This window comes from Populus euphratica, unplaced genomic scaffold (assembly GCF_000495115.2).
Source record: "Populus euphratica unplaced genomic scaffold, PopEup_1.0 scaffold5.1, whole genome shotgun sequence".
NCBI classification, from domain to species: Eukaryota; Viridiplantae; Streptophyta; class Magnoliopsida; order Malpighiales; family Salicaceae; genus Populus; species Populus euphratica.
Genome location: NW_011499848.1, coordinates 102,259 through 112,474, shown reverse-complemented (window position 1 = coordinate 112,474; position 10,216 = coordinate 102,259). Strand labels below are relative to the sequence as shown.

Sequence of the window (10,216 nt, the reverse complement as noted above, 5' to 3'; positions counted from 1 at the left end):
TGCCAGAGTACCAACTAGCCGTTCGAGCTTGGCAATTAACAAGGTTGTTAGAATCTCTTATGGTCCTCTCAATGGGCAGCCTGACATATGTAAAACAATTTTTCTGGGTTTAGAATAGCCTCCAGTATTTAGTATTTAAACTTAGCACTAACAGTGAAGGAAAATAAAAACTTTAAAGGATCGTATGGTGCGTGTTAACTTGGAAAACTAAACAAACAAGTTGTTTTGTTACGAAATAAAAGATCCTTAAAGGATTGGAATCGAAGATTGTTTATATGATATTAAACTCATGTAATTGTATTTATACAAATTTTTTTTAGTGAATATACGTTTTGTTCCTATTATTTGTTATTGGTAGATTATGAAAATATTTGGAAACACTGATTAACCTGTGTTTAAAAAAAAATTATTTTAATGTATTAATTTTAAAAAGCCGTGTTTTAAAAAAATTTATTTTAATATATTAATTTTAAAAATAAAAAATATTAATTTAATATATTTTAAAAAATAAGTACAATCCACGCTATTTCTGATCAAAGGACAGAGCAGCCCAGTATAATAATTGATTCTGGGTGTTCCGAGGACTTAGTTTAGGATTTGGTCTTCGTGTAATGTTATCTAGCCCTGTGGATTTTCTCTTATTGGATTTTGTAGGCATCCTAGGCCCAGGCCCAGTTTACTGGTGAGTGCATTGGATTTTTTTCATCTTTATAAATTTAATGATTTTTAGGATGTTTGGAAGTGTATTATTTATTATTTTTTAAATTATTTTTATTTAAAAATATATTAAAATAAAATATATTTTTTATTTTTCAAAAAATTATTTTTAATATTAGCTGAAAACATAGAAAATTAATTTGAATTGAAAAAAATAAAAAAATTATTTTTTTCAAATATAAAAATAAATAAACTCTAAATCAACAACCTTTGTTATGTGAAAGTAATGAGCTCTGTTGTGAACTTACAAGTTATGATTCTGGGCTCATGTTTTTTTGCTGATCTTATTTCAAATAAAAGGATATATTTTATGTAGCTGAGATGTAGACCCAAATCTATAAAAAAAAATAATAGAGAGGAAAATAAAATAATCTAAAAATAAAATTGAGTCCAATAACTGAAAAAAAAAACATATGAATAAATAAAATTTCTAATAATTAAATACATCTGAAAACAAACGTGTAATTAATGTGGTAAAAGATATAAAATTGAATAATATAAAAAAATTGAATACCTAATTCCAATTCATCAATAGAAACGAAAATGTCCAATTTAAAAATAAGAATCCGAGGCCATTTCAATATGTATAAGAACTCAAGGGCCAAAATACTAGGAATTTGCTGAAACGGGGGTTAATTACTCTTGACAAAGCACTAGACATCGTCATAAATAAAAATCCCGGGAGGGGCCAATTCGTAAACTTATAAACTAACCGGGACAATCATAAATAGAGAAAAAACGCCGGTTACCTAAAACCTTATTTGTAGGGTTTTCCTGACCTTTTCTCTCCCAGAACACCGAATCAAGGTATCTCACTAACTATCCCGCCGCCCGCCGCCGACAACAACGAAGCGAAGTCTTCAGATCGGTAAGCCACTAATCTCTACTCGAATACCTTAATCTTCGTCGATACCCATTTTGAATGTTTTTAACTAATTTTCTTGCTGTAATAAATTGCAAAGAATTTTTAGGTTATGTGACAATTTCTTGTGGCTAACGGATTATTTAGAAATAATTTATTCCTTATATGGTTTATTTATTGCTTCAGAAATTGGGGGTATTTTTTAAAGAAGAGACACAATGAGGTTGGAGAAGTGTTGGTTCTGCTCCTCGACTGTATACCCGGGGCACGGTATCCAGTTTGTCCGCAATGATGCTAAGGTAAATTACTGGTTTAAGAGGATTTTATTAACCGTGTATACAAATTATTTTTGTTGGATCAGTTTGAGGGTGGACTGAAACTAATCAGTGTGGGGTTTATAGTTGTGAATAGTTGTTGGGCTGTGTAGGGGAATGAAATTGTTAGTTCTAAGTCGTGAAATTACAGTGCGCTTCGCTTTTATGTCAAGTGGTTGAACTCATTGTAGTATAAGTGAGTTTACTTTTAGTGGTTGAATTGGTGTTTTGGAAGAGTTAGCACCACTGTATCTGTTGTTGTTCATGCGCCAAATTGGCTTGTAGTTTGGGTATATTTTGTAGACCTTTTAGTCACTGGTAATCCCAGGTGAGCGTTTTTGTATCAAATTCGGGCTTAGTTCAGGGATTGAAAATAAGATTCGTGATTTTGAGGATCAATATTTGATTGAAGCTTGCAGCAGTGGTGTTATATTTTTGAAATCTAGTGTAATGTTTCGCTATTACTTTGGAGAATGTTTTTTGTTTTGTTATTAAGGATATTAAGGATATTATTAGTTTGTAATCCATTGGATTGTTTGTCGTGTGCAATTTTGCTTGACAGTTCGTCCAGTTAGTTTCTGATTTATATTACTGATCTGACCTATAATATTGTTGGTGTTGTGCATCAAGTTAACCTTTTTTGCAGATTTTTCGATTTTGTAGATCCAAGTGCCACAAGAACTTCAAAATGAAGAGGAACCCTCGCAAAGTAAAATGGACCAAGGCCTATAGAAGGTTGCATGGGAAGGACATGACACAGGTTAGGAGACACCTCTCACTTTTGTTTATGCCTTTTGTTGCTTTTGTCTTTGGATTGAAAAATCAAACCCATCAGATTTGTTACTGTGCTTGTCCTGCTGCTCATTCCCTTCTTGTTTGGAAAAGGATGCAACCTTCGAGTTTGAGAGAAAGCGAAATAGGCCTGAGAGATATGATAGGAATCTTGCTGAGAATACTTTGAAGGCTATTAAGAAGATTGATAAGGTCAGATCCGACCGGGCAGCAAGCCACATAGAGAAGAGGTTCTACATCCACCTTATTATCTCCTTTATGAGATCTTACAGTTTTCTTCTGGAATCTATCAATGTTAATTGAAAATCTTGGCAGGTTGAAGGTCAGGAAAGGCAAGGAGCGGAGAGAGGCACAAAAGGAATTGGAGCAGTCGATTCACTTGGTCAAGGCTCCTCAAGTGCTTCGACAAGACCAATCGCTCACGTTACCCAAGATCAAGGTCGAGGTTTCTCAACCAAAAAGCGAGAAAAATCAAGCAATGGAAGAGTGATTTTCTTAGCCAGTTCTTTAGTTTGTATTTTTGCTTTGTTCTCTCTGTTTTTCGTTTCTTCTTTTTTGCCTCGTATCCCGTCAGAAGGATAGCGGTGGTGGTGCTTCAGCATTTCTGCTGATGCGCTCGATTGTTGTCAAGGTCACTCATGGAGGGATAAGATTGTGCCCTGTTCTCATTTCTTTGCTGTGACAGGCAGGTATTTATGAAAATCGTACTCCCAAGTATATTCCTTGCATATGTGGCTATCTTTTCACTATGCGTTTCTGCAACTTTTTCTTTGTTGCCTAGCAAATGCAATACCTCCATAGAGTGAGCTGGTGTTTATTTCAGAGGCAAAATTTCAACCAAGGTTCTGTTTGGCAACCTCGTAACTTTTCTTTTCCTCTTTTTTTGTACAGTGAAATGGAATCATTTAAATTTGATGTCAAATAAATTCATCTTAAAATAATTAAAAAAAAGCATCAATTTATTATTATTTTTTTGTACAAAAACATATTAAAAAGAATCCAATTTAAATGAATATTATCCCGGTCTTTCAAAGGGTTTTGTTGAAATAGTGAATTTTTAGTTATCAATCAAGCTTGGATTGTCATTCAGATTAATATCAAATACAAAATTAATCAGGCACCATGCTAATAATTAATCACAGTTTAAAGTGTTTTAATTTTATTTTTGTCAAAATAAAATGTTTTCGAGCTGAAAAAGGAAAAATCTTCCTTTATGGGACGCGTGTCATTCGTTCAGTTTGGATACAGTAGCAACGGTAATCACTGACCACTCAACCAACAAAACGAACACAAATAAGCGCCAAGACTAATCACAACGAAACCCACACAATAAAATCTTGCAAATGCTTTCAGTTTCACCTCCTCCGTCTCTTCCCCTCTGCCACCACCACAACCGCAGTCTCATCCACCACAGAAACCACCGTCTTCGCGTCACAATCCGTTCGTCTTCATCCTCAAGCATCCAAGAAGCTGTAGAGGAAAAAACATCAAATGAAAAGAATTTATTGAGCTCCGAGCTCTACTCCGCGACACCGTTTCCTTCAATCAAAGCAGCAAAGAGAGTAGTTCTTGTGCGTCACGGGGAAAGCACGTGGAATGAAGAAGGAAGGATCCAAGGCAGCTCTGATTTCTCCGTTCTGACTAAGAAAGGCGAGGCTCAAGCCGAGACCTCTCGTCAAATGCTCATCGATGATTCCTTCGATGTTTGCTTCTCCAGGTCTCTCCCCTCTGCGATGCCGTTTTATCGAGCTTTAGTTGTCGTTTTGTTTCTATTTTTTCGTTAGTTTTTGTAATGAGTTCTGTGGTTAATGGTGGTTCATTTTCAGCCCTTTGATTCGGTCGAAAAGAACGGCGGAGATCATATGGGGATCGCGGAAGGTGAACATGATTACGGATTCTGATTTGAGAGAAATTGATCTTTATTCATTTCAAGTGAGTTTTATTTCCGTTTTTGAAATTTTGTTTTATTTATTAAAAAATAATGCTTAGAATATTATAGTAATTGACTTTTTTTTTAAAAAAAATTTAAAAGGGGTTATTGAAGCTAAAAAAAAAAAATTTAAAAGGGGTTATTGAAGCATGAGGGGAAGGCGAAGTTCGGAGCAGCGTTTAGGCAATGGCAAGTTGATGCGGCGAATTTTAATATTGATGGCCATTTTCCTGTGAGGGAGTTGTGGGGGCGGGCGAGGAATTGCTGGAATAAAATTCTTGCACATGAAAGTAGGTCTGTTCTTGTGGTTGCTCATAACGCTGTTAATCAGGCTCTTGTTGCTACAGCTATTGGTTGGTACTTGTATATTGTTTGTGTTTTGTGGTTTGTAATGCTGAAGAAAAAGAGGGTTTAGATTTTGCGTTTATGTTTTTTATTGTGCAATCAGGATTAGGGACGGAGTATTTTAGGATTTTGCTTCAGAGTAATTGTGGTGTGAGTGTGCTGGATTTCGCCCCACGAGTTGATGGTGGAGATGGATCTCCTTATATTTGTCTTAATCGTTTAAATCAGGTACGCTGCAAGTTTAATGATAAAGACTTGTATAATGTTGCACATGTCATTGTAACTAATCTCCAGGGAAAATAAATAGGCATGTTTCGAACGTCAATGTGTATGGAATTCTACAACCAATTGTGACATTGGACAACGACTCTAGGAAGGCAATCCTTTGATATCTAATCTTTATGGGATCTTGAAATGATTGATAAGGATTCTGTAAAATGCATTTTTTTGACGAATGATTCAACAAATCGCTCACTAGTAATGCTGTATTGATTGCAAGTTAAACAATTCCTTGTTCTTATGTGAGATTATAGTGATATCTTGCACACAATTTATTTTTGTAGTTTAACAAGAAGTTTAGCTATACTATATGGTTTTTGTAACATGTTGCTTTATCTGTTAAATTCTATTGAAATATTGATGCAGACACCCAATTCACCTGTTGCTGCTGGAAGTTCTGCAGGCAGAAAAATCAGTAAGCGGATCATACTCGTTTCTCATGGAACTACGCAGGGTGGTACAGAGGTTTGTAATGATCATAGACAATGTTTTTGCTAATGCTGCCTCCATCTTCTTTCTTGATCATTTGTCTAAGTAGATATGCTCAATGCTTGCGGTAGGATAGTAAAGGAAACACAGTGAGTGCTCGTCTCCTCTTGGACTTGGTGTAGGTTGATATTTGTAGTCTTGTCATAAGTGAGATAATTGGATTCTGTAACATCGATAGTTAGGGTGGGAGATACATTATGTTTCTTGAGTTTATGACTGGGAAGAGTCAGGAGAAAGTTTGAGCACTTCTACACTTGAAATATTGTGTTGAAGGGAACAGTTAATGAAATATCAAAATAACTGCATGCTGTCGTGTGGAAATGAATATGTTTAAGTAAAAAAAAAAAAAAAAAAAACACTAGTCTCACGCACATAGCACTACAGCAAGCATGCAGCATATCTAAACAAGTTAAGAGTAGCCAATGATGCTTGATGTAGGGAGTGAGTTGGTGCTTCGTGGAATCTGCTATTGAACTTTGAAGATGACATTTCATTCAATACAAGAAAACACTTGTTGCCTGCAAGTTAATGTGATCATTTAAGAGTTAATGTGAACTTTTCTGGTCTTACTTTGCAGCAATTTTGGTTTGTCTCTTTGCGGGATTTCTGACCCCTTCAATGTTTTCCAGGCTACCTTTTCAAATTCTGGGAATCAGCCAATGAGCATGCTTGGAATTATACAGGTACCTCATCCATATAACAGTACATAATAGTTCTCACAAAGCCATGTCCTGAATTTCTTTTCACAACCCTTGACAGTCCCAGAAAACTGCAGAACTGCTTCTTGATCTGAATGTGAGCACCATAGTCAGCAGTCCTAAGAATGCTTGTGTTGAGATGGCAACGACTATCTCCAGAGTAAGCTCTTCCTCCGTACTCGAGTCAGTATATTGAATATACATAGTGGGAAAATGAGTTGGTTCTGAGATTTGACTTGTCGAGGAGTATTTTAGCTTCACTGCCGAGTTTTTTTTCCAGCCATGACCAGCTTACTCAATTGCAGGTGCAAGAAGCTGCAGATTGCTTGGGTGCTGACTGTGTGCCGCGCTGTGTAGAGATGAAACAGATCAAGGAACTTGATGTCAGAGACATCCTTCAACTATCAAACAAGGCAAGATATGAAGCAAATCTTTTGACATATTATGACTATTCTGAGTAGAATTTTGTAAGAAACCAAACAAGCATGCCAAATAATTGGATGCTGAGTCTCAAAAGAATGCATGCATGATCTTGCCACTTTGCTATGTTTTAATCCAAAGCCATGCAAGTAACTAACTTCACTGTGTTAGTATGCGATTGTCCATGTAATTTTCTTCTTTATAATCTCCACAGGATGCAACTGAGGTTCCACCACTTCAGCCTGGATTCTTAAATAGATTTGAGGATGAAGCACTATCAGCACTGTGGGAACAGTCTGGGAAAGCCTGGCAATCTCTGTTAAATGAATTATCTGATGAATCCAAGTCCGAAAAGATTGTGGTTGCAGTTGGTGATCCTGCTATTCACATTGCATTAATGGGGCACTGCCTAAATCTGACCGAAGACTGGATGGGATCATTCCATCTCGACGCTGGGAGCATTAGTGTCCTGGACTTTCCTGATGGACCTACTGGTAGAGGGACTATCCGGTGTATAAATTACACGGCTCATCTTGGAAGATGGTCAATACCCATTACTAGATCAACAATTGACGATGAAGAGTTCTAATTGTCAAAATGTATAGTTTTGGTATAAACTTGAAATGATAATTTCATGCCCAGAAAAATACCAATCCTAAAGCAGGGGACAGCAATGATGTATAGTAAAAATCGTTTGCTGTAATTTTGAAATTCTAAAGTGGTTGATTCGATGGTCAAGGAGTTCAACTTCCTTCGGCTTTCTAGTTCGAACTTTGAAGTTATAATAATTTATTTTTTTGAATGTATCAAATCGAAATGAGTTAGGGCTTGAACAATAGATTGACGCGTAAGTTAATCCAAAGATATACGCATTGAATTAAAAAAAGAAGAAGAAGATCACACGTTAACAATATGAATTTCAGTTTCTCAATTTTCTTCAATTCGTCTTCCCAAGTTGGCCATCCATTGTCATTCCCGCATTTCGTCCTCAAGACTGGCGCGTCGAGAAATGAGCTCGCTTTTTCCTGTACACAGAGCCATTGCTTCTGCTTGCCTGGAATCCAAAACCCCAACCGAAGTCACCACGTCCTCTGAAGGTCACTCCTTTTCACCCCTCCTCTCTTTCTTTTATATTTATGAAATGGAATGCATAATTTAGTGAATATTGCTTGTCTTTTTTCTCCATTTTTTTACTGTTTGGTAGTAGAATGAACTTGGCAGTCCACCAGAACAAGAAAATGGGCTTTGAAGAGCAAGTTTGAGGTTCTTTCTTAGGGCACAAATGGTCAGAATTGGAAGATGTGTTTAACTTGAGCATGGTCTTTTGCCATTTTACATATAATTTGTAGGGGAAAGAGACACAGGGCTTCTTTGCATGTGAGGTTAGTTTGCATTTGCGTCCACTCCACCATGGTAGAGCTGGAGAAATCCAAAAACAAGCTACAGGAGGATGCAAATGCTAGGGGAAGGTGAACCTGTACAGGAAATTGGGGATATTTGGTAACCACTTGTACCCTTAGGGTTCATCTGAAATGTTCTATGCTTGCATGGAGTGACAGCAACTCTTGTGAAATGCGCAGTATTCAAATTCTAAAGCAGTTGGGGCTTACCTGCTGACGTCCCTGCAATTCACAAGAATAGTAAAACTAATTTTACACAAGAAGTTACTTTCCACAAGACTCATGACACTATTTATTGTAATGTTATAATTATGAAGTTATCTTTGAACAGAAAAACCATTGATATAGGCACAGGGACAAATCAATATTTTTACTGTAATATAATAACCTTTAATACATTATACAGAGTTAAATTTGTCATTTTGTTTTTGTTTTGCCGCCGGAAAATGACTACTTTAATCTTCGAATAAAAAAATGTTTTGCCTTTAATTTGAGGGCTTTTTGATCTTGTCATTTTTTCTTAAAATAATATAATTACTTTGATTTTTTAAAATAAAATCAACACAATTCTCTCACAATAAATTTTTAATCATTTAATATTAATTTTATTATAAATTTAAAGATTATTGAGGAACATTATTGTAATTAATATATATATTATTTAAAAAAACTTGCTTGTGCATGCAACATCTTCTAGTGTGTGGACTCCTCTTGTACTATTCAGGTGACGTATATGAGATTGTACAGCTATCAGACACCGCTTTATAGGATGACATTTAGAAGATCTCGACATTATGTACATGATGAGCTGATTTTAAATCAATGAGTGTAAGTTCAGATGATCTATTCTGCTACTGACTATGAACAACTCGGTGCTGAGACGATTAAAGTTTGCCGATTGATAATGAAGATGAGATCACTGATGAGGGGTATACGTGCTTCTTTTTATTCGCCTCACGGTCCAGGCGAAGACTTATCCCCTTCTTCTTTTTCAATGTCTTTATTATAGATTAATTGTATTTGAACTTATAAATATTTAAATTTATAATAAATATTTGATTTTTATATTAATTTAATTCATTTTAATTAATTTCTATTTTTTTAATATTAATTATTTTCAAAAATATTTTTAAATTATTACTGATGAGGAGGTTAGTTAGTTGGTATGTTTTAGAGAGTTAAAAACGAATTACTGTAAATATCACTAATTTTTTATTTTTGTTTAATAGATGTATATTTTTAAAAAAATTCTAAATTATTACATATAAAGTTACCGACGACTTAAGTAAATCAATATATTTTAGAGAGTTGGAAAAACAATTACTGCAAATACTATTATCACTTTTTACTTACTAATAAAATAATAAATAATTTTTTTAATGACTATATTTGTTAAATTCACCGAAGAAAATGCTAGCGAATAAAAAAATTACTAATAAAATGATATTTATTTTTTATATCAATGATATCTTATATTCATTGAAAAAGTATTGACAAAATAAAATAAATAATTTTTTTAAATATGTTTTTATATCAGTAAAGTCGTGATAAAATTATTATTAATAAACTCATTGAAAAACTATATATCATCTATGAAAGTTTTCTTGATGAATCATTTTTGTTTGTGAGTCTGACAGGAAAATACATTTAGACGAATGGCTATATATGTCTAATAGTATATCATCTACGAAGAGAATACAGGTCCAAGCAAGTTTTTCTAAGATTCATCACATTCTACTTTACATGGAGAGCAATTGGTGTCTTATTGTTCTGTTGTACCATGGTATTCTTCCTGGGCAAATTTTTTTTTTCCTTTTTCAAGGTTTATCAGTTCATGTGGCAATTATTGTCTTGTGTTCAAGGTCAATAATTTGAAGTCACCACCAACTTTCTAAAGCTCGTTAAGTAAAAGTTAGATTGCGGTACTTTAGCAGATGTTGATGTATCCTGTGGAGATGGCGAGAAAGAAT

At 34.7% G+C, this 10,216-nt stretch overlaps 2 protein-coding genes across 2 annotated transcripts; both read left to right on the top strand.

Moving 5' to 3' along the window:
• The first annotated feature begins 1,457 nt into the window (after positions 1 to 1,457).
• Positions 1,458 to 3,447, top strand: LOC105111779 (probable ribosome biogenesis protein RLP24). Its single transcript, XM_011007233.1, has 5 exons — positions 1,458 to 1,585; positions 1,766 to 1,878; positions 2,540 to 2,653; positions 2,779 to 2,915; positions 3,001 to 3,447. The coding sequence occupies exons 2-5, from the start codon at positions 1,798 to 1,800 to the stop codon at positions 3,173 to 3,175; spliced, it is 507 nt and encodes a 168-aa protein (XP_011005535.1). The 5' UTR covers positions 1,458 to 1,585; positions 1,766 to 1,797; the 3' UTR covers positions 3,176 to 3,447.
• A 512-nt stretch (positions 3,448 to 3,959) lies between these two features.
• On the top strand, positions 3,960 to 7,657 carry LOC105111770 (phosphoglycerate/bisphosphoglycerate mutase family protein). The gene is made up of 9 exons (XM_011007223.1): positions 3,960 to 4,402; positions 4,512 to 4,617; positions 4,752 to 4,968; positions 5,064 to 5,188; positions 5,606 to 5,704; positions 6,358 to 6,411; positions 6,488 to 6,586; positions 6,732 to 6,839; positions 7,061 to 7,657. The coding sequence occupies exons 1-9, from the start codon at positions 4,029 to 4,031 to the stop codon at positions 7,433 to 7,435; spliced, it is 1,557 nt and encodes a 518-aa protein (XP_011005525.1). The 5' UTR covers positions 3,960 to 4,028; the 3' UTR covers positions 7,436 to 7,657.
• Positions 7,658 to 10,216: the final 2,559 nt, after the last annotated feature.

Coding starts and splice junctions, on each gene's coding strand:
- LOC105111779 (XM_011007233.1), top strand. CDS start 1,798: ATGAGGTTGGAGAAGTGTTGGTTCTGCTCCTCGACTGTATACCCGGGG. Junction 2,654..2,778: donor ATGGGAAGGACATGACACAG/GTTAGGAGACAC, acceptor TGTTTGGAAAAG/GATGCAACCTTCGAGTTTGA. Junction 2,916..3,000: donor GCAAGCCACATAGAGAAGAG/GTTCTACATCCA, acceptor AAATCTTGGCAG/GTTGAAGGTCAGGAAAGGCA.
- LOC105111770 (XM_011007223.1), top strand. CDS start 4,029: ATGCTTTCAGTTTCACCTCCTCCGTCTCTTCCCCTCTGCCACCACCAC. Junction 4,969..5,063: donor TCTTGTTGCTACAGCTATTG/GTTGGTACTTGT, acceptor TTGTGCAATCAG/GATTAGGGACGGAGTATTTT. Junction 5,189..5,605: donor GTCTTAATCGTTTAAATCAG/GTACGCTGCAAG, acceptor ATATTGATGCAG/ACACCCAATTCACCTGTTGC.